Raw genomic sequence first — 24433 nt, 5'->3', positions numbered from 1 at the left:
AGTCACTGTTGTAATGTAACAAATGCAGCAGCCAATTTGTGCATAGCAAGATCCCACAAACAGCAATATGATAATGACCAGATCATCTGGTTTTTTTTTTTAAAAGTGGTGTTGGTTGAGGGGTGCCAGGGAGAACTCCCTCGTTCTTCTTCAAAATAGTGTCATGGGATCTTTTATGTCCACCTGAGGGGGCAGACGGAGCCTTGGTTCAACTTCTCATCCAAAAGACGGCACCTCTGACAGTACAACACACCTTCAGTGTTGCATTGGAATGTCAGCCTAGATTAATGTGCTCGACTCTCTGGAGTGGGACTTGAACACACAACCTTCTGACTCAGACAAGAATGCTACCAACTGAGCCATGGCTGAAAAGGAGGAACATACTTGCTTCTTCTGCTAGGCTGTCCAATATAGATCCACAAACTGTTCTGTAAATTGGTATTCAATTGAGTCCCCCATGTGTTTTGACAAGTAAGAATGCTACACCAAGTGGATATATTAGTTAAAACCCTTCAAAGTGTTTAACAGTGTTTTTCCAACTCCTACAAATGGATTTGTATTCTCATCAATATTTGAGTGCTAGAAATTTAAATTAACTCCAGTGATATTTGTAGTCATTGGGCTGTACCCACCCAAAGTTTACTTTAGCTTGAATTTGCACTAACACAATTTCAGAATGAGACACATTTTGAATGAAGGCCTGCTTTGTACTAAAGTAACCCATGCATTAGCTGTAGCCTGAATGAAAATAAAATAGCTATTTTAATAGTACAACACCATGCTTGTGATATCAACAGTACAGTATGTTACGAGAATTAATTTAGTTCCTCTGCGACAAATTCTACATTCTGTGGCTGTGTCATGTATCCTCTGCTTTTATTGGCACAGAGATAAACATGAAAACAGGAATAGGCCGTTCAGCCCTTCGAGCCTGTTCCACCTATCTATTACATCATGGATGATCTGTACCTCAACTCCATTTACCCACCTTTGCTCCATGCCCTTGATACCCTCACCTCACAAAAAACTATCGATCTCGGTCTTGAAAATGTCATTTGACCCAGTATCTACAGGGGGAAGAGTGTTCCAGATTTCCACTACCCTTTGTGTGAAGAACTGCTCCCTGATTTCACTCCTATATGGCCCAGCTCTAATCTTAAGATATTGGCCCTTTGTCCTGCATTCCCCCACCAGAGGAAATTGTTTTTCTGTACTCGACGAAAGGTCATCGACCTGAAACATTAACTTGTTTCTTTCTCCACAGATGCTGCCTGACTTGCTGAGTATTTCCAGCATTTTCTGTTTTTATTTCAGATTTCCAGCTTCTGCAGTATTTTGCTTTGGATTTGGCCAGGACCTACTCCTTTAATGGTAGGGCGTTGGGGAGAGTTATAGAACAAAGATCTAGGAGTACAGGTTCATAGCTCCTTGAAAGTGGAGTCACAGGTGGATAGGGTGGTGAAGAAGGCATTCAGCATGCTTGGTTTCATTGGTCAGAACATTGAATACAGGAGTTGGGATGTCTTGTCGAAGTTGTACAAGACATTAGTAAGGCCACACTTGGAATACTGTGTACAGTTCTGGTCACCCTATTATAGAAAGGATATTATTAAACTAGAAAGAGTGCAGAAAAGATTTACTAGGATGCTACCGGGACTTGATGGTTTGACTTATAGGGAGAGGTTGGATAGACTGAGACTTTTTTCCCTGGAGAGTAAGAGGTTTAGGGGTGATCTTATAGAAGTCTGTAAAATAATGAGGGGCATAGATGAGGTAGATAGTCAAAATCTTTTCCCAAAGGTAGGAGAGTCTATAACAAGGGGGCATAAATTTAAGGTGAGAGGGGAGAGATACAAAAGGGTCCAGAGGGGCAATTTTTTCACTCAAAGGGTGGTGAGTGTCTGGAATGAGCTGCCAGAGGCAGTAGTAGAGGCGGGTACAATTTTGTCTTTTAAAAAGCATTTGGACAGTTACATGGGTAAGATGGGTATAGAGGGATATGGGCCAAGTGCAGGCAATTGGGACTAGCTTAGTGGTATAAACTGGGCGACACGGACATGTTGGGCCGAAGGGCCTGTTTCCATGTTGTAACTTCTATGATTCTATGTGGGGTGTAATGATGGATTGGGAAAGATTACACTGTGTATTTGACAAGGGATATAACTACTATTTAATAAGACTAGTCAGTGGTCTAAAGTGCCCATGATGGAATTCCAGCCGCAAATCCCTCTCTCCTCCGTTAAGACCTTCCTTTAAACCTACCACATTCACCTGTCCTAATGTCTCCTTCTTTGGCTGTTTTGTCTGATTAAGCCCTAGTGATGTTCCTTGGGATGTTTTACTACATTAAATGTAAGGAGTCTTACAGCACCAGGTTATAGTCCAACAGCTTTATTTGAAAATCACAAGCTTTCGGAGGCTTCCTCCTTCGTCAGGTGAGTGTGGGATTCCATAAAGGTACAGCATATATATATGCTATATATGCATGTATATGCTGTGTGTGTATATGTGTGTGTATATATATGCTGTACCTTTATGGAATCCCACACTCACCTGAGGAAGGAGGAAGCCTCCGAAAGCTTGTGATTTCAAATAAAACTGTTGGACTATAACCTGGTGTTGTAAGACTCCTTACATTTGTCCACCCCAGTCCATCACCGGCATCTCCACATCATGACTACATTAAAGGCACTATATCAATGTAAATTGTTGTATATTAGGGTTTCTAAGTAACTGAACTAGATTTATAAAAATCCTTTTCTGCTTTTACAGTTACCTGTCAAATTATCTAAAACCTTTACCTAGACATCTATTTACTACATATTCAGTTTTGATTTAAATGTCCTGACCTTTTGAGCTTGGCTGATCATTCTGCGGACCATCTCCTTGATGTGAACTGACCCCTCCACAGGCGGCTGTGTGTACACGTTGGCTCGGGTCACCCCGCGATAGGCGCCAGAATCCGGCCAGCCCAGGTCCAAGCCTGGCCGGGATATGTCCGAGCTGTCGGGCCAGTAACACAGAGATAGGGGCTTCTTCTCCGGCCCCTCCTTCACCTTCTCGTCCTCTCCCTCGCCCCGACCCTTCTCTACCCGCCGATCGGTGTCCAGCTCCTCCGGTAGGAAATCCCGGACCGAGCACAGGATCTGCTCGATGTCCAGTTCGGACAGGAATGTCCTCAGGTTTTCCTTTGTGACCGTCTCGTTAAAGGCTTCTGCCCCGCCAGCCAGGAGGGTCTCCACGGCCAGCCTCTGGGGCTCGCTGTAGTAGAACTCGGGCTTGGATTCATTGGTCCTGTAGTTGATATTCCCCTCGTCCAAACACTGCAACTGCGAGAGAGCCATTGCTTTCCCCCCCCCCCCTAAAAACCCCAGCCCCTCAAAAAACACCTCTCCCTGAGCTCACCGGTAGCAAGGCGGGCACTGAGGCAATGTAACAAGGAACCAACCTTTAGGGGTTGACACGTCGGTTGAATGCTCCTCCCAACCCCTCCAGGTATTGGGTTGGGCTCAGCGCCACACCTGGATCTCACCACCTCCCAGGAGTCCCATTTCCTTAGGGGTAACCAGTCACTCCCACAGATTAGGTTTTTATTAAGTTTTTTTTATTTGACAGCAGGAAGCTGACTCAGACGACAACTCACTTCTCAAGCATGAGGTGGGTTGAAAATTTTGATTTGAACTCTTGGTTTTGGTTTGTTTGGTTTTTAGTTGTTAAGCACACCCCACACCCCCCTTCTTATAAAAGGGGGGCCTAATTAGAAAAAGAACAAAGAAAAAAAGAAAAAAAAACCTTTTGATGATCTTTTCCGTGCCTTCTCGTGGATCTTCACCTGTTGCCTTAACTTGCAAAAAAAAAAAGGTGGGTTGCCTCAACCCACTGGACGTCTCTCTTTTTACCGCAGTTAACGTAACGCTGCCTGGTAACAGAGGCTATTCTTCAGATAATGTTCTCCAAACGATTATGTAAACTTTCCAACCAGACCACCTCCCACCAGCAGTTTTTATTTAGCGGTCATTAACGGAAGTCCCTTTCATCCAGTGAAATTGACCAGTTTCGACACAGTAATTGAAACTTGCCATTGGTTGCCAAAAAAAAAAATGTCCACTCCATATATGTGTACGGGAATAGTTTTGGAGCCGCATGGGAAAAATCCTTGGCTATAACAAAAAAAAAAATCTGTCAGTCACAAAAAAAAACTATTGTAAACAATTTTACAACACCAAGTTATAGTCCAGCAATTTTATTTTAAATTCACAAGCTTTCGGAGGCTACCTCCTTCCTCAGGTGAACGATGTGGAAAATCGTTTTCCACATCGTTCACCTGAGGAAGGAGGAAGCCTCCGAAAGCTTGTGAATTTAAAATAAAATTGCTGGACTATAACTTGGTGTTGTAAAATTGTTTACAATTGTCAACCCCAGTCCATCACCGGCATCTCCACATCAAAAAAAAACTAAGCACCTTTGTCTAGTTTGAGTTCCTATGGGGTTCCTTTAATTCAATCGCAATAGATAAAGGAGTTTAAAAGCCCAATGCGTTCATGTCCCCAGCAGCAGCTGTACAAATGTGAAGATTTAGTGGGTTGTCCGGGAGGTTGGAGGGAGGAGCTAAGACACATTCACACAACAGCTCACTGTGAGATTAGCTCCGTTATGTGTATGATTGGCATTTGCTTTAGAATTTAGCTGGCAGTTATTCAAATCCCTAACTGTTGGGAGAGTATTTTCAGTGTGGACTGTTTAAAGCAGGTTTGGAACTTTCAGAGAGATGGGTCATAGAATCGTTCCAGCACAGAAGGAGGCCATTCGGCCCATCGAGCCCATGCTGGCTCTCTGCAAGAGCAATCCAGTTAGTCCCACTCCCCCGCCTTTTCCCCATAGCCCTACAAGTTTTTTCCCTTCAAGTACTTATCAAACCAGTTAGCTCCCATAATTGGTAAGGCTATTTCAAAATAAGCACATAGATAAAGGTTAACTAATAGTTTTGCATAGAGATTGAGGGGTTAGTATACCACCGACAGTAAATAAATTACTGTTTATTCATCTGTTCAATAAATTTATACTTAAAAAGGAAAAATTTGCAGGGCTACGGGGAAACGGCGGGGGAGTGGGACTAATTGGATAGCTCTTTCAAAGAGCCGGCACAGTCACGATGGGCCAAATGGCCTCCTTCTGTGATAGATTCTATAAATTTACTTGATAGTTAAAGTCTGAGATGAGGTCTGATATTGTGATGCTTTGCTGCTTTTTGAACACATGAGAAAGATTCTGTGAAGGCATAGGATAGATGGAGTAGCCATGGAGAATTTTCTGTTCTTTATTCTGGGGCATGTTACTGAAACTAATTTAGGTGTCGGGGTCAGAAAGATACTCTTGGGGCCACGAGGGGCTAAGAACCCACTTATGAGAGTTTTCTAAAATTCAGATGCCAAAGTATCTAGGATAAGAAGGGTATAAAAGACCCCCTCTCCCCTGCAAAACAACACTGCCTATGCTAGAAAATGAAATAAAAACAGAAAATGCTGGAATTACACAGATGTTCCCTCAGCATCTGTAAAGAGAAATGGCAGGTTAATGATAGTGATAGGGACTGTTCACCAATCCCTATCACTAACATTAAACTGTACTTCCTCTTTTCAAATGCTGACCCTTGTTCTGGGCAGTTCCAGCATTTTCTGTTTTGAACGATCTTTGGGATGGCAAGGATTTTAGTTAGTAAACATTTTGACGAGCAGAGGGCCTGCATGGCCTCCTAGACAGGAAAACCTTGGTTACAAAAGGAAGTTGTTGTGTAAATGTGGTAAGAATATATTAGTGCAGGGAATTATAGTCATTGCAACACTCCCTCAAAAAAAATACCCAAATCTATTTTTTTTTTAAGATCTCTGATATATTTCTTATAAATGTATTGGAATTCCCTAATCTTTATTAACTGGGGGAGTTTCAGGTTCGTTGTTTTCAAGTGAAACATTAACTTCCCTAAAGGGATTTGCTTTGCTCAGGTAGTTTATTCCCTGAGGTTAGTAATTGCTGTTTCACAATGAGGGGATGCAATAAGTGTATCAGCCAAGTTAGCCTTTCAACTGTGCCACACAATGGGTGGGTGTTTTGTTTGTATTGATTACCGTTTTTTGGGGGTGCATATCCTGATTAGAGGACATATCGCCGCAACCAGTGTCCTGGGCCAATATTTATCCCTCAATCAACAACACTAAAACAGATTATCTGGTCATTATTTCATTGCTGTTTGTGGGATCTTGCTGTGTGAAAATTGGCTGCTACATTTAGAAACATAGAAAATAGGAGCAAGAGTAGGCCATTCGGCCCTTCGGCTGATCGTTTAACTCAGTATCCTGTTCCCGCTTTTTCCCCATATCCCTTGATTTGGGTTTGAGAATGTAACAAACTAAAAACAAATTGGAACCAAATGTCTCTTTATTGCTCTTTTGACAATGTATCAAATGCCCATTAGCTTGATATGCAGCTCAATTGTTCCTGCAACCGTAAACTGTATGGGCAATGTGAATCCTGCCGGCATAATGGAGCCAAATATATTTAAATGGCGCCTATTGTTTTGCATACCTACATAGAACAGGTTTTTTAAAAAGCTAATCTTTCAATTTACGACTTTTTAAAACTATGCATTGTGAAAGGACCGAGCTGGAATTTTTGCATTGCTCTTAACTATCTCATTCTTCACAAGCCATAAATGGGAGCGTCATAAATATTGTATTCCTTTCGTCTTCTCATCTTAAATTGGCTTTAAGTGAATGTCATGTATTATTGAAACAGGCACATTAAGTTTTGTCCTTTACAAGGTTCTCCTACCTCACAGAAATAGCTTGTAGAGGAGTGACCCACTAATGACAATATTGGAATTCCAACAATGGTGCACACTTATGCTTATAACTTGTAAGGCATCATTTTTGGTCATGTAAGATTGAAGTAGATTTTCAATTTGCCGCCAGGGCTTAAAACTGGTGATTGCGGAATGACTGCCTGTTATGAAATCGATGGAATTGAAAATCGGATGGGTTCTATAATGGGCGGGCATTCCAGTCTGCTGGATTATGCCCACACAGTGCCCACAATTGTCATGCCAGAGGTCAGCTGGGGAACCTGGGGATCATATTTCAGCCATTGTGTCAGTGTCCAATTGTGTCGAAAGCAGGAAAATACAAGTGAAATGGTCTGAATAGTGTCTGCATGTGAATCCTGCTCATGAGATGGAGCAAATTGTGTTCCAAATGGTGCCTGTTGCTTTGCATAATTGCATAAGAGCAGATTATTTTTTTAAACCAATTCTCCAACTTTTTTATTTTTCAAAACTGCATCATGGAAGAGAGAACTAGAATATTTCCCATTGCCAATCATAATCTCATTTTGTATATACTAATACATCCTTATTAGTTTTTCATTGAAAGGTTTAGTACCTCCCTTTATCACATGCCAGTTGGTACATCCCATACATCTTCAGTTGTGATGTCATTAATTTATGAATATTCAATTTTTATAGATCTTTTGGCATTGCTTATGGTGAGTGAGGGGTTGCCCTGTGCCAAGGAAGGGTTGCTGTTGTGTAGATGTAGGAAGGGTGCACATATTAAGGAATCTGGAAAGAACTTTGTAACAGTTCTGCTCAAAGACAGTGAAACAGTGAATGGCCAGTCTTGTGGTCAGGGGGTGTAATTACAAGTACGACAAGTTTACATGAGCAGTTTCTATTATAAATGTAGACGTAGGCATTTATAATGGATAAGGAAATGCATGCAGATGGAAGATTTTTAACTGCAGTACAAAGGGATCTGGGGGTCCTAGTGCAAGAAAATCAAAAAGTTGGTATGCAGGTGTAGCAGGTGATCAAGAAGGCCAACGGAATGTTGGCGTTTATTGCTAGGAGGATAGAATATAAAAACAGGGAGGTATTGCTGCAGTTATATAAGGTATTGGTGAGACCGCACCTGGAATACTGCATACAGTTTTGGTCTCCATACTTAAGAAAAGACATACTTGCTCTCGAGGCAGTACAAAGAAGGTTCACTCAGTTAATCCCGGGGCTGAGGGGGCGGACATATGAGGAGAGGTTGAGTAGATTGGGACTCTACTCATTGGAGTTCAGAAGAATGAGAGGTGATCTTATTGAAACATATAAGATTGTGAAGGGGCTTGATCGGGTGGATGCGGTAAGGATGTTCCCAAGGATGGGTGAAACTAGAACTAGGAGGCATAATCTTAGAATAAGGGGCTGCTCTTTAAAAACTGAGATGAGGAGAAACTTCTTCACTCAGAGGGTTGTAGGTCTGTGGAATTTGCTGCCCCAGGAAGCTGTGGAAGCTACATCATTGAATAAATTTAAAACAGAAATAGACAGTTTCCTAGAAGTAAAGGGAATTAGGGGTTACGGGGAGCGGGCAGGAAATTGGACATGAATTTAGATTGAGGTTAGGATCAGATCAGCCATGATCTTACTGAAAGGCGGAGCAGGCTCGAGGGGCCGATTGGCCTACTCCTGCTCCTATTTCTTATGTTCTTATATTAATAGATTACTAGCAAGTTGCCTCTGGCATTGCTCACGGTAAGACAGAAGATGCACTGTTTTATTACATAATAATACATTGTATTTATAGCACAGAAACAGGCCGTTCAGCCCAACAGGTTTCTGCCGGTGTTTATGCTCCACACGAGCATTAAAACAACTTTATACCAAGTAAAACACATCATATAATAATAAGGCTACAAAGTGTAATTGCTATTAAGTAAATACCAGCTGACTTCACATAGAGATCAATTAAGAGGCGTTTGTCATTCTGTCTCTGGTATCTTCTGATCTTGGAGAGTTTCTTTATGTTTTCTTGAAAGACATAAATACTCGTTGAAAACTACGGAGTACCAGATATTTACATCTAGTTTTAGTTGTAATTGATTTTGAGTTATCCAGTGCTGAAGTCACTAATAAAACAAAGCCTGATGCTACTCTCATGCTTGAAATGAGTGGAACATCTGGCATTTCTGATGGAGGTTGGAGCTGTCAGAACTTGTCACTTACACATACTAATGGGATCGTTTAGCTTTCCGGCAAATAATTTCATAAAATAGCTAATTATCTCAAAATATTTCCAGTCAACGTCTTTTTGTAAGAGGTAAACAGTTACGTAATTCACTTTGAAGGTCAGCTTCAACCACCTGTCCACACATGACTAAACTTCCATTGAACAGGGTGTATAAGATGATAAATACAAATTGCTGATCTCCAAAATAGGTGTGGAAATTGCAGATCTTAGTCATAATTTTGTAAAGCTCTCTAGATTCAGAAGTTGTGCTGCTGGATTGGAAAATGCCAATCCATTATTTAAGAAGGGAGAATACCAGGTAACTGCAGACTCATCAGTTTAAGATCAGCTGTGGGGAAGTTACTGGAATCTATCATGAACAAATCATCTACTTAATGTATTGATTGAGGGATAAATATTGGCCAGGACATCAGGGAGAAATCTCCTGCTCTCCTACATTGTGCCGTGGGATCTTTTGTGCTCACCTGATGGCAAAGTAGGCCTCGGTTTAACATCTCTTCCGAAAGACGGCACCTCCGATAGTGCAGCACTCCCTCGGTACTGCACTGGGAGTGCCAGCCTAGATTATGTGCTCAAGTCTCTGGAGTGGGACTTGAACCCACAACCTTCTGACTCAGATGCAAGAATACTACCCACTGAGCCACAGCTGACACCTAATACGAATGAGAAGTTACTTATCCAGAAGAAAGAGAAAAGAGCCAGATGCATAAGTAAGGCAACCTAGAGCTTGAGGTACAAATTCTTGATTCATATGGCTGACTGTTGACCGAATGTGGACTCCATTGACGCTGTCATTTCTGATTCAGTATGAGCAGATTGATGGGTTCAGGCTGATGTGGGATGGAGATAAAACTGAACTCTCTAAGTCCTGGATCTGGACATAAATTCTAAGAAACTGGCTGGACTAACTGTGAGTGGTGCAATATGAGATTATATTTTACTAAGGAAATATCACCACTGGAGTTACAATAAAATCATTTTTACCAAAGGAACACCCTCACTTATATTAACTTTAATGGTTCATCATTTCAAATGATTACCAAATAAAGTACATGACCAGGTCACAAACAATAAAGTTATTTTCTTTTCTTCTCACTCAGATTCAGTCGCATGTGTCGATCCAGAAGAATGTATAAAAGTGTGTGGGACTGAAGTGGGATGTTCTAATATCGCTTTCCCGAAGCTTGTGATTGAACTAATGCCTGATGGTAACCTTAGCTTACAATTTTTTTAATATAAGCTTTTTTTCTCTCAAGAAGTCGATCATTACAAATAAACAAATTGACACAGGAAAACAACCAAACATTTTAACAGTCGAAGTACAAACATGCAGAAAGTTACCAAAGAGATTATGCCCCTTTTTTCCTACCTTGATCCTCTGAAATTGCAAAAGAAAAACTAAACAAGGAAATTAAGGAATGCTTTGCATTTCTCTAATTCTGTTTGATAAAATGAAGTATTTGAAATTGAGACCATTTTCCCATGAGAAAAAAATATCAGTTGTGAAGCATGCCTTTATTCAGTTTTTAAAAAAATTTATGTCTTCTAAAACAATGAACTTTCATTTACATTGCCTTTCACGACCCCAAAGCACTTTACAGCCAATGAAATACTTTTGAAATGTAGTCACTGATGTAACATAGGCATTCACAGCAAACAATTTGTGCACATCAAGGTCCCACAAACACAAATGACCAAATAATCTATTTTAGTGATGTTGGTTGTGGGATAAATGTTGACCAGGACACCGGGGAGAACTCCCCTGATCTTTTTCATATAGTGCCAAGGGATTTTTTACATCCGTCCTGAGAGGGCAGATGGGACGTCGGTTTAACATTCAAACGTGGCCATTTAAAATAAAAACTTCCATGAAGTTTCTGCAAACGCTCACTCAGGTATGCTGCAGATTCGTTTTAATGGGCTTCCATGTAACGGTGAGATCTTCGGTGCACCCTGTAGTTGCTGACCATGCCTGATTCAGCACTGAATATTTCCAGGAAACCATCTCCGCGTAAAGCTCCTACCGATTGCTTCAATCTCTGTTTGAACACCCGGGGACAACCGTTACACGTTGCAATTCTTACGTCGTGCAGAATATTACCAGGCACACGTGCAACAAGCAGCTTTACAATTGTTCAACTCCAACCTGTGGATCTGTTGGCGAGATCAAAGATGGTGGCCAGAAGAAACTTAAAGGACAAGTTAGGTCACTAAACAGTGGCCATGGTTGCTTGGCATTGTTGCAGAACAGCTATGTTTTGTGGGCAGATTTTTCAATGCATTTTCCAATATATTTCCTGATTTCAACATTTTCCGCTGTTGCAAAATTAAATTACTGAAAAATAAATGTGCCTTTCATCCTATTGCCACATCCAGAAGCTTCTAAATCTAGTCTCAACCTGCACCTCTAACGCATGGAGGAGTTTGACATATGAAGGAGAAACCAAGGATGTTTCTGTAACATAAGAGAAATGTCAGATGTAAATTTGCATAATCACAAAACACGTAGGGAGTGATTTTAACCCCCAAGAATGGGTGGGTTTGGGACGGGTGGGAGTTGAAAATAGTTGGGTTTTTTGGGTCACAACCCCAAAATTTTCGGGCTTTGCGTTCCCAGCCGGAAGCCTGGACTTTTACCGCCCACATTAAACCCAGAAGTGAAGCCGGGTTGTGGTTGCAACCCAAAAAACAACTATTTTCAACTCCCACCCACCCCCAACACACCCATTCTTGGGGTTAAACTCACCCCCATAGATTCAGCTGATCTCAACATGCTATAATCCTGCTCCAGGCTTGTACTAACAGTCTTTAGAATAATGTTTACTTGAAGACTGCCAGCTCAGGAAGACAGTGACACTTTCTTTACTCTATTAAATTGAACGTTAAGACAAGAAACCTGGGCCTAGAAATTGGAGTGTGCCTAAATCAGGGCAAGATCTCAGTACTTCCCACCTTGCACCCTCCGTAAACTTGAGCTCATCCATAACTCTGCTGCCTGTTTCCTAACTCACACCAAGTCCCGTTCACCCATCACCCCTGTGCTCGTTGATGTACATTGGCTCCCGGTCCGGAAGCATATGAACATACAAATTAAGAGCAGGAGTAGGCCATTCGGCCCATCGAGCCTGCTCTGCCATTTGATAAGATCATGGCTGATCTGATTGTGACCTCAACCCAACTTTCCCGTCTACCTACTTTGACTCCCTTGTTAATCAGGAATCGATCTAACTCAGCCTTTAAAATATTCAATGACCCTGCCTCCACCGCTCTCTGGGGAAGGGAGTTCCACAGACTCACAACCCTCTGAGAGAAAAAAATTCTCCTCATCTCCGTTTTAAATGGGAGACCCCTTATTTTTAAACTCTGTCCCCTAGTTCTAGTCTCTCCCACAAGGGGAAACATCATAAGAACGTAAGAAATAGGAGCAGGGGTAGGCCAATCGGCCCCTCGAGCCTGCTCCGCCATTCAATAAGATCATGGCTGATCTGATCCTAACCTCAAATTTAAATTCATGTCCAATTTCCTGCCCGCTCCCCGTAACCCCTAATTCCCTTTACTTCTAGGAAACTGTCTATTTCTGTTTTAAATTTATTTAATGATGATCCTCTCAGCATCTACCCCTTCACGTCCCCTCAGGATCTTATATGTTTCAATAAGATCACCTCTCATTCTTCTAAACTCCAATGTATACAGGCCCAACTAGTCCAACCTTTCCTCATAAGATAACCCCCTCATCCCAGGAATCAGTCAAGTGAAACGCCTTGATTTTAAAATTCTCATCCTTGTTTTCAAATCCCTCCATGGCCTTGTCCCTCCCTATCTCTTTAACCTCCTCCAGACCATTGTATCTCTTATGGGTAAAGTATAGAAACGTTTGAAGCAGAGGTAGCTACAGGTTTGTGGGGACAGAGCAGGCAGTGAGCTCAGCTGCCTAGGTCTTATGCTCAGGAATTCCCCTCCGAAACCTCTCTGCCTCTCTACCTCTCTCCTCCTTTTAAGGAGCTCCTTAAAACCTACCTCTTTGACCAAGCTTTTGGTCACCTGTCCTAATATCTCCTTATGTGACTCGGTGTCAAATTTTGATGAATAACGCTCCTGTGAAGCGCCTTGGGACGTTTTACTATGTTAACGGCGCTATATAAATGCAAGATGTTGCTGTTATACTTGCTGTGTCTAAATGCAGGCTTGCCATTTTCTAATAGCTAACCAGTGCTGCTTAGTGTATTGGTCTTAACTGTTGTTGCTCTCCGAACTGATTCCAGGTTTACGGGGTCTAATGATTGCAGTTATGATGGCTGCTCTCATGTCATCCCTGACGTCAATATTCAATAGCAGCAGCACACTGTTCACCATGGACATCTGGAGAAAGATCAGGAAGGATGCCAACGAACGGGAATTACTGCTGGTTGGAAGGTAAGGCTGAACTGTATAAGCCTCAGGTGGAGTTAGCATAAAATAAATTCTGGCCAAAGGTAGTATTTTTTTGAATAGTGCAAAGCAAATGCTAACCAAGTCAATGGTGACATGATTCAGTATAATATAATTTCTGTAAGTCTCCAGTATGACAAGGGTATATTTTATGAATTTGTGCCTCTGGTATGGAGTTTCACCTGCCGGGATCACATGTTGGGAAGTCTGTCGTGCCCATAGGATTTTCCGTCCATGAGACCAGGCTGTCCATCCCACTAATTTACACAGAGCGTGAAATGCTTTACCATGGGGGGGTAGTTGAGGCAGAGACCACTATGTCTCTTAAGGGTAAAGTGGATAAACGTTTGAGGCAGAGGTAGCTACAGGTTTATGGGGACTGAACTAGGGGACATAACCTAAAAATTAGAGCCAGGACTTTCAGGAGTGAAGTTAAGAAACACTTCTACACCCAAAGGGTGGTAGAAGTTTAGAACTCTCTTCTGCAAACAGCAGTTGATGCTAGCTCAATTGGCGGTAGGAAGTGCCTAGCAGATACTCCGAGCATTATGAATGTGGGACAGACTTCACAAACCGGCTGGTCTTTTCCTGCCTGTCATTTCTGTATGGTCATATTCACAAGTACTCACAGTGGAACAGCCCTGTTCTTGTGGATTCAGGCACGCACTGTCTCAGTGCTGAACTCTGACTTAGGTCAAACTCCCTTTTACGATCTCAGCACAAGCTCACTCTATCAGAGTCTCAATCTGTTGGCCTCTTGTCATTCCTTTTACAAAATAAAAATGTTCTCGGGCATTCTCTCGGTTGCTCTCGCCCTGCCTTTGAGCTCCTGCGATTAACTAATTCAGCAGAGAGTGGGCACTGGACCTGGCTAGTCAGCACCACACTGTGTGGGTCTGAATCCTAATAAAACCATGTCAGTGTAACATTCTTTTGGATCCTCTTTGCATTTACAAGATCCTCCACCTTTTAAAAAAAATGGTGACAATGCCCTGAACCGTTTAGATAATTTCTCACACATGTTCTGTGTTTTCTGTTAAGGATTGTGACGGTGATACTGGTCGCTGTGAGCTTGGTCTGGATCCCAATATTACAGAGCGCTAACAGTGGTCAACTGTTCGTTTACATTCAGTCAGTGACCAGCTATTTAGCTCCTCCTGTGACTGCCGTCTTTGTTCTTGCTGTGTTTTGGAAAAGAGTTAATGAACCTGTAAGTAATTTGGGGCCGTGCTTTCAGTTGTCTAGGTCCTAAGCTCTGGAATTCCCTCCCTAAACGTCTCCGCCCCTCTACCCCTCTCTCCTTTTAAGATGTTTTTTAAAACCTACTTTTTTGACCAAGCTCTTGGTCACCTGTCCTAATATTTTCTTATGTAGCTCGGTGTCAAATTTTGTCTGATAATCGCTTCTGTGAAGTGCCTTGGGATGTTTTACTACATTAAAGGCACTATATAAATGCAAGCTGCTGTTGTTGTTAATGTAAAGCAAAACGTTTAGCTTTGCGACCTTACACTGGAAGTGAAAACCTTTAGCAGTGCCTTTTATTTCTTTTCTCTCCCTCTCCATCATTGCTCATAAATTCTGCATTCATAGAATCATACAGCACAGAAGCAGGCCATTCGGCCCATTGTGCCTGTGCCAGCTCTTTGAAAGAGCTATCTAATTAGTCCCACTCCCCTGCTCTTTCCCCATAGCCCTGCAAATTTTTCCTTTTCAAGTATTTATCCAATTCCCTTTTGAAAGTTACAATTGAATCTGCTTCCACCTCCCTTTCAGGCAGTGCATTCCAGATCATAACAACTCGCTGCATAAAAAAATTTCTCCTCATCTCCCTGCTGGTTCTTTTGCCAGTTTTCTTAAATCATAGAATCATAGAAGTTACAACATGGAAACAGGCCCTTCGGCCCAACATGTCCATGTCGCCCAGTTTATACCACTAAGCTAGTCCCAATTGCCTGCACTTGGCCCATATCCCTCTATACCCATCTTACCCATGTAACTGTCCAAATGCTTTTTAAAAGACAAAATAGAATCCGTGCCCTCTGGTTATCGACCCTCCTGCCAGTGGAAATTAACACACGACTGTTACTTTGGCAATCACTGTAAGCATGATGTAAAATTCTTCATTATTCTTTATTTCAACAAAATGTTTAAAACTTCAAAACAAAACCGTGTAGTGTGCAGTTATACTGCAATTTGTGCATTGATGCTAAGTAGCCTTAAGTACACATCATTGCAATAGACTACTGAGCTCATAGATGTCAGCTGTGGCTCAGCAGGTAGCATTCTCACCTCTGAGTCAGAAGGTTGTGAATTCAAGTGCCACTCCAGAGTCTTGAACACATAATCCAGGCTGACACTCCCAGTGCAGTACTGAGGGAGTGCTGCGCAGTCGGAGGTGCCGTCTTTCGGACGAGACGTTAAACTGAGGCACCGTCTGCCCTCTCGGGACGTAAAAGATCCCACAGCACTATTTTGAAGACGAGTAGGGTAATTCTTCCTGGGTGTCCTGGCCAATATTTATCCCTCAGCCAACATCACTAAAAAAAAAACAGATTATTAACTCATTGCTCCCTCAGTACTGCACTGAAATATCAGCCTGGATTATGTACTCAAGTCTCTGGAGTGGGGCTTGAACACACAACCTTCTGACTCAGAGGCGAGAGTGCTACCCACTGAGCCATGGCTAACACTGACTTTATTGCTTGTGTACTAATGATTGGATCCAGCCATTGTCCAAATGTGATAGCAGATGGACGCCAGTGCAGTGTCCACCATTAACCCTAATTATGTGTGTCCAGCTTTTGACCTATGAATGTCTGTGTGACTCAGTAAGTAATAGCTGCTCATTTTCAGGGTGCATTCTGGGGACTAATGATCGGACTAGCGGTGGGCCTGGCGAGAATGATCATGGAATTTGTGTACCCCTCACCGCGCTGTGGAGTATATGATCCAAGACCGTCAATACTGAAGAAAGTTCACTACCTCCACTTTGCAGTCATACTGTGCGCCCTGACAGCTCTCATTGTCGTGACAATCAGCCTGCTGACAGAGCCTCAGAATGAAAGTCAGGTAATGTTACAGCTTCTGCTTTTCGAATGGTTTACGCCGATGCACTTCTCGGCTGGGGGAGGCTGGAGCTATTTTTTCTTTCCACATTTCATCAGTTTAGAAAAGACTGTTGTTGCCCAGGTAACTCCCCCCTCCCCCGCTTCGGCTAAAGACATCCTGGGGTAGATCTTCAACATGCCGTCTGGGTGTAAAACTGGCGTTAAAGAAACCCCATGGTGGGGGGGGGGGAGGGGAATTTAACCCCCCAGGACAGGCGAGAGAGGGGCGGGGGGGTGGGGAGCGGAGGTTAAATTCTTAAAAATGGGAAACCCGACACCGACCCGCCAAGAACGCGCCTGCCTACTTCCGGTTAAACCGGGGCGGTTTGGGGGTCAGGCAAGTAACCCGCTCCCAGGGGCAGGTCAGTAATTTTATTAACTTATTGAGGATCCGTGCCTCAGATTTTAGCAGCCATTTGGATTTAACGGCTGTGGGCCGGGTTTCTCAGGGCGCTGGAAACCTGGCAGTTAAAGGCAGGCTGCCGGATCCAGCAGTTAAAATGCTTTGCCAGCACTGATTGTGGGCCAGGAGGAGCAGGAGTGCTTCCCCCTGGCCCTGCAAGCAAACCTGCCATGATTGGCCTCCCTCCCTGCGATCTGATGCTGACCCGCGACCTCCTCTCTGGGATCTCTTTTCCTTCCCCCCCCCTCTCCTCCCCGCGATCTTCCCCCTGCGATTTTCCCCACGCGATCCCCCACCATCCCCCTGCGGTTTTCCCCCACCCCCCTGAGAACTCTTCTCCCCCCATCCCCACCGATAACTCTATCCCTCCCTCCCTCCCTCCCTCCCTCCACTCTGGTCCCTGGCTGTGGCCTTCTACCACAGGCCTTCCGCCCGACAGCTAGTCAGCCTCTCGATCTGGCCACCTGCCGGGAGGGAAACAGAGGAAAAAAATTCAAATTCGGCAGGACCTCCACGTTCCCTGTATTTCCAGGTTTCCCGGGCCGCTAAAAGACGCCCCCCCACTCCCTACCCACCTCCCCGCAAATATCGGGGCCCATGATCTGCCAAGGAAATCAGAATCTGGCGGTTTCTGTAACGGGCCGATGATGTGTAATGCCAGTCTTACCCCCGAACGGCAACTTGAAAATCTACCCCCTTATCAACAGTTCTATCTTTATGCCATCAATAGTTGAAATATGGTGTAATGTGGGTTTATACAGGATATTGTCATATATCCCTATTGCCTGTATGTGGAGGTGTATAGGATATCGTTATACACCCTTTACCTACAAGTTTGGGGACGAGGACGCACTGAAACGTCTGGGCAATACTCTTTATTAAATCAAGTCAATGAGCAGTGTACATGAGATATAGGTCCCAAGACTACCAAAGACTCCTACAGGAGGTCGCAAGCATGTCATCTTGACTGCTTACGCCAGCCTCAGCAAGACTAGGTCGGACGTCCCCTGGAGCTCCAGTGTGTGGTATCTTTTATACGTTTAATTACGTAGGACAAATGTGGGTCCCATATGCCACCATATGTGTATGCTGTTGACACGTAAGCTTGTTTAGTGGTGAGGTTAGCTGTTACCATTTGTTGTGCAAGTCTTTGGTGTCTTAGATTGTTTATTACACTCTGGACATTCCACACATGAGTTCTCTGTAGCATTGAAGTCTTATCTCTTCCCAGTGCATTCATAACACAACCCCGATTCATACCAGATTATTCGCTATGGTCTCTCGACTGATTTACTATTTACCTACAATCATGGATGGTTAATGAGGTAATGTCTCCTATATTCCAGGCGTGGCCTTGTAAAGCCATTACAACCACTGCAGGATCAATCTTTAATATGTAGATATATATTTTAAAAGCTTATTATGGCTATTCTACCTGGTAAGCCTATGCATGAGCAGATTACTTACACAGAGCATGATATGGCCAACATAATTCATGAACCTGTAACTTTCTACAAAAGCTGCACAATCTTGAAAGGTGGTGTAAAAGATTGTAAATCTCCCTGAGGTCAGAGCGACCCGGTAGGGGTTGCCAACTCTCCAGGATTGCCCTGGAGTCTCCAGGAATTAAAGAGTAATCTCCTGGACACCGCTGCGAGCAATAGCTGGGAGAAAAATCATAGGGGCACTAAAAACATTGTGTATTTTTTTACATTGAACACTTGTTTATTAGTTATAAAAATATTGGAGATGGGGAAGAAAGGCTGTTTGGTGGGGCAGTTGGAGGCGGGAGATCATGTGATGAAAATTTCAGAAATACGGCCAACCAGAGTTGGTAACCCTACCACCCAGCCCGAGGTAGTGACTAATGATTTAACACGGAGGCTTCAGCCTGCCAAGAGTAGTAATGAAGATTAGGCCAATCCTTCTGGGAGCCAGGTTTGAACCATTTACATTAGGAGTGGCATTTATAAAGAAGGTAGGGCTGGTCGGGCCCACTGTTTGCTCAAGACAAAGAAATCAAGCACCATTCATTATATTCTCACTGAAAGTTAAACTACTTTCAACAATAACAAAATCTATCGTGTTTGAGAATGCAAACTTAGGAATGAAGAGATTTCAGCGCACATTGTAATATTTAGGTTTGGTTTTGAGCTGCGTTGCCCATCCTTTAAATGAGAACACCTGACAAAACTAAGTTTGTGAACCACCCATATTAACACGTGAAAGTGGTTTTTTTTAAAATTAATTCATGGGATGTTGACATCGCTGGCAAGGCCAGCATTTATTGCCCATCCCTAATTGCCCTTGAGAAGGTGGTGGTGAGCCACCATCTTGAACCGCTGCAGTCCGTGTGGTGAAGGTTCTCCCACAATGCTGTTAGGGAGTTCCAGGATTTTGACCCAGTAACGATGAAGGAACGGCGATATATTTCCAAGTCAGGATGGTGTGTAATTTGGAGGGGAACGTGCAGGTGGTGGTGTTCCCACGCACCTGCTGCCCTTGTCCTTCTGGGTGGTAGAGGTCGCGGGTTTGGGAGGTGCTGTCGAAGAAGCCTTTATGTATATAAAGTTAGCATAATAGTAAGAAAAATATATTTCAGGTAATAACTCTTTGTTCCCTTGAGGTGAATATATCTTTGGGTAGGTTTTACACAAAGAAGTTGTTCTGTGTACCTCATACACAAGTTCTGCCACTTAAATTAATAGCTATAAACCTATTACAAACTAGAAAACAATGTTGTTTGGACCAAAAGGCATTCAAAATCATGAAGGGTCTATGATGTGGAGATGCCGGTGATGGACTGGGGTTGACAATTGTAAACAATTTTACAACACCAAGTTATAGTCCAGCAATTTTATTTTAAATTCACAAGCTTTCGGAGGCTTCCTCCTTCCGAGGAAGGAGGAAGCCTCCGAAAGCTTGTGAATTTAAAATAAAATTGCTGGACTATAACTTGTTGTTGTAAAATTGTTTACAAATGAAGGGTCTAGACAGAGTAGATATAGAGAAACTGTTCCCATTGGCGGAAGGGTCAAGAACTAAAGCACATAGATTTAAGGTGATTGGCAAAAGAACCAAAGGTGACATGAGGAAAAATTTTTTTACACTGCGAGTGGTTAGGATCTGGAATGCACTGCCTGAGGGGGTGGTGGAGGCAGATTCAATCATGGCTTTCAAAAGGGAACCGGATAAGCACTTGAAAATAAAAAAATTGCAGGGCTACGCGGATAGGGTGGGGTAGTGGGACTAGCTGGATTGCTCTTGCATAGAGCTGGCACAGACTCGATGGGCCGAATGGCCTCCTTCCGTGCTGTAACCTTTCTATGATTCTATGAAAATTTCCAATGGAGTTTAAATAAATATAATGGGTGGTATTTCTTTTATTTGTTTTAATAATGCTGTCATGTTTGAAGGCAGAATCGTTTCAGATCCGAAGTACGTCACCATCTCTAAATATTCATGCTTGCTTCTCAGATGAGAAACGTTACTTGGTGGACACTTTCACGAGAGAGAAAACAGCCTGAAATATCCTTGCAAAAAACATCTCCTGAGAGACGTTCCTGGGAGAGCACAAACGAGGGTAGGATCATTTCAGCGATTTAGTGTTTTACAGGTCTGAGGGGACGTCACTCGTTCTGTGCCCCGCCCCCACCATGACCCGGAGGCTGGATGTATCACTCAATACGATCCTGAGCCATAAAGACCAGAAAAATCCCGGGTTCAAGGTGTGGTCTGTGCTGTATTAGTGTCTGGGTGGGAGGGCGGTAAATCAACCTGGGTTTCTACTCCCGATTGCTGTCCAGTGACCTCAGCTGGAAAATCTGGATGTCAGGTGAGAATGGATTGTTTCAGTCGCGATGCCCCTCAAGGTTGAATGACTCACTGCCACGGCTAATGACATGATGAATGTGAGGACTGCCAGCACCTGTGGAGCTGTACCTTGATAGAAATCATCGTTGCCTTCAGGAGAGGATAGAATAAAATTGAAGAGTATTGTGAGGGGGAGGGAGGGAAGCAAGATTTGGCTCTCTGTGCATGACTCTTACATTTACTTCAGTTGTAATCATGTCTCCACCCCCCGCCCCCCCAACACAGGACTGCGTTGTACCTTTGTCATCGCTGCTAACATGGAGAAACTGAAACCGTTTAAATTGAAATTAATTTTCATGATTTGCATATTTTTATATACACTGAAGATTTTGATGAGAACATTTTGGAGCAAAGCAGTTTTAATAAATTTACACGCTTAATTAATAATAGATTTCTGCAATTGCCGCCACTCTGTTAATAAGTATTTTAGCTAAGGTACTGCCCAGTGATGTGCATCTTTCACAAGTCTCTGCTCTGCTCCAACTCTAGCCTTTTGTGCAACCCCCATTTCCATTGTTCCGCCATTGGCGTCCGTCCCTTCAGCTGCCTAGGCCCTAAGCTCTGGAATTCCCTCCCTAAACCTCTCCACCTTTCTCTCCTCCTTTATGACTCTCCTTAAAACCTACTTCTTTGGACAATATTTTAGTTACTTGTCCTAATATCTCCTTATGTGGCTCGGTGTTAAATTTTGTCTGTAATGCTCCTGTGAAGCATCTTGGGACGTTTTTACTACGTTAAAGGCGCTATATAAATGCAAGTTGTTGTTGTTGTTGCTGTTGTGTCGAGGGCCTATACGACATCAGTGTGAGTTATGAACATCACTGGGAACCATTGATAAAATGGAAAAGTTCACCAATATGGTGCAATCGTCTGCTGATTCAATCGATTGGATTTTAGCCACATCCTAAAATGTGATGTGTGGTGCAATCCATTAAATGGTTATCAGCGGCTAATCACTGCTGCCGGAGACATTGCCGGTAATGACATTAATAAGGGAAATTATCATCTGGTAAAGCCCGATGCAGCCCAAGTTTTCCACTGGGAGACCATTTAACTCCCTGTGCTACTTATGTTATTGTCAATAAAACACCAGTCAATGTGGGGCCTGTTAGGCAACTATTTAGTGTCTTAATAATTTTGATAACAGCAACTGTATCTGCTGAAACAAAAGCAAAATACCGCAGATGCTTGAAATCGGAAATAAAAACAGTAAAGGCTGGAAACACTCGGCAGGTCAGGCAGCATCTGTGGAGAGAGAAACAGAGTTAACGTTTCAGATCGATGACCTTTCATCAGAACTGAACAAGTTGTGGAACTCACGAGATAATGGAGATTTCCTGCCCAATTTCCCGGCCTACTGGAGATATACTCGGGAGCCACCTTAGCTGCAGAGGAAAATCTGCTCCTTAATGTCCCCCCCACCCCGCTCCTCCTCACTCCTCTTAACACAATTCAGCCCCTGCGTTTGCTCAATGGTCACCAGGTATGAAACACTGCATGTTGGTCTCATGGGCGAGATACGCGGTTACATATTGAGCCTCACAGACAACAGGATGCCTAGCCCCTTCGAAGCAAACAGGGAAAGAACCTGCTTGCTATTTCCCATTGATCGAAGACAACATCCCCGCGGGAATGCTGGAGCAATATCTGACAGCCATCGGTTCTAGCGAGGGAGCCTACATTTCCTGTAAGCTGCAGGGTTAAGTTATGAGGACAGGTTGCATAAACTTGGCTTGTGTTCCCTTGAGTATAGAAGCTTGTGGGGTCATCGAATCGAGGCGTCTAAAATGTTAAAAGGATTCGATAGGGTAGATACAGAGAAACTATTTCCTCTGGTGGGGGAATCAAGAACGAGGGGACATAATCTTAAAATTAGAGCCAGGCTATTTAGGAGTGAAATAAGGAAGCACTTTTTCACACAAAGGGTAGTAGAAATCTGGAATTCCCTCCCCCACCCCCCCAAAAGGCTGTGGCTGGGGAACAATATGAGCATTCAAGACCGAGATCGACTGATTTTTGTTGGGTTAGGATGTCAAGGGATATGGAGCAAAGGCGGGTAAATGGAGTGGAGCTACAGATCAGCCATGATCTAATTGAATGGCGAGCAGGCTTGAGGGGCTGAATGACTTCCTCCTGTCCCTAATACATTCCTAGGGCAACGTCAGCACTTTGAGGAGCAAGTGGAAGGGACAGTCATCATTGGCGCCCATGGACTTTCCACAGTAGCATTCATAGTAGGTACATCACAGGAGGAGGCCATTCAGCCCATCGTGCCTGTGCAGGTTCTTTGAAAGAGCTATCTTTTTAGTCCCACTCCGCAGCTCTGTTGGGGCATTGAGCATTGTTGGGGCTCAGCTGAATGATGTCGCAGTGCTCCACTGATGACACTGGGGTCAGCCTCATTTGTGTATTCCCACGAGGCCGCGAGGGATTCTGTGCTTTCAGCCCTCGGCCTTCAGAGGCTGCGCGCTAAACCCAAACAAACATTGACAATGTTGCTCATTGTGTAAGTTATTCAATGTACCGTTCAAAGTAAGGGAAAACAATGAGTGAAGTATTTGGGTGGAATTCAGTGCAAGGCAGTGCCAGTGGAATCAGCAGTGTGACAAATTGGTTTGAAAGCCACAACAACAAGGAAAGAAATTCTGCTCAAGAACATTTAACCGGCTGCAGTGAAGGGGCCTGGCCGGAGAACTGAAACTTTGCTCCAACTTCCAACTGCAGTCGGAGGAACTTGGCTGAGAGCAGTCCTACAGGGCACAGAGTCTTTGGTGGAGGACTGCTGGCCCCACTAAGACAGAGGAAGGAACACCTGTTTGGACACAAGGTGCCCATCAAATAGAACTGCTCAGGTACAGCTGAAGGAGGTGGCCATGGCAGTATATGCCACCTCCATCACGCCCCCACCTGGTAACGCAATGCCACAAGTAGTTCAATGACCTGACCAGGGCAGCCAAGGTAAGTTGAGGCAGTTGCACCTTCTACGAATGCACAGTTTAACACTTTTCGCCCTTCTGATACTTCATCAGCTTATCATCAATGCACAGGAGATCCTGCAGGAGTCTTCATACCTCTTCTTTCACCTGAAATTGCTCTTTCATTCACTGCCTTGCATGAATGGAACCACTAAAAGCCTCACATGAAATGTACTTGCTTGTTTCACGTACCTGCTGACACCCCTAATGGTTTGCCTGCTGACAGCTGTATGGGATTACATCTCACGGCAACCAGAGGGCATTCTCACGACATCTTACAGGGAAAAGCAGCTCATCAGCAGGAATCAACCACATGCGGTGGGCCGTCCCCACCAAATGGGACGCCCCCACCCGACCGCTGATCTGTGACCCCATATAAACAGGAAGCACTGGAAGTCCCAGGCAGGCAAACTAAAGAAGAAGTGAGAGAAGGGGTAGGAGGACAGGTGACAGCTGCAGCTTTATCTCCTCTCCCCTATTATGCTAGTACACCACGCATAATCTGTCATTGAAATACATAACGGAACCCTCATGCTTGCAAAGAGCTGACTGTTGAAGACAGGGAGGAGGTAACAA

At 43.6% G+C, this 24433-nt stretch overlaps 2 protein-coding genes across 2 annotated transcripts in view; one reads left to right on the top strand and one right to left on the bottom strand.

Moving 5' to 3' along the window:
- Positions 1-3366, bottom strand: part of LOC137340723 (protein FAM83G-like) — a 37759-nt gene extending 34393 nt beyond the window's left edge. The window contains exon 1 of the mRNA XM_068003433.1: positions 2850-3366. Coding sequence (XP_067859534.1) covers positions 2850-3344 — 495 coding nt within the window. The 5' untranslated portion in view covers positions 3345-3366. The remainder of the gene's footprint in view (positions 1-2849) is intronic.
- The window catches only part of slc5a10 (solute carrier family 5 member 10), a 92968-nt gene that overhangs the window by 66549 nt on the left and 1986 nt on the right, over positions 1-24433 (top strand). The window contains exons 10-14 of the mRNA XM_068003434.1: positions 10172-10279; positions 13334-13484; positions 14541-14709; positions 16353-16568; positions 20487-20592. Coding sequence (XP_067859535.1) covers positions 10172-10279; positions 13334-13484; positions 14541-14709; positions 16353-16568; positions 20487-20592 — 750 coding nt within the window. The remainder of the gene's footprint in view (positions 1-10171; positions 10280-13333; positions 13485-14540; positions 14710-16352; positions 16569-20486; positions 20593-24433) is intronic.

Source organism: Heptranchias perlo, chromosome 22 (genome assembly GCF_035084215.1).
Source record: "Heptranchias perlo isolate sHepPer1 chromosome 22, sHepPer1.hap1, whole genome shotgun sequence".
Classification (NCBI taxonomy): domain Eukaryota; kingdom Metazoa; phylum Chordata; class Chondrichthyes; order Hexanchiformes; family Hexanchidae; genus Heptranchias; species Heptranchias perlo.
Note: the sequence above shows the minus strand (reverse complement) of the source record. Positions and strands in the feature narration are given on the sequence as shown.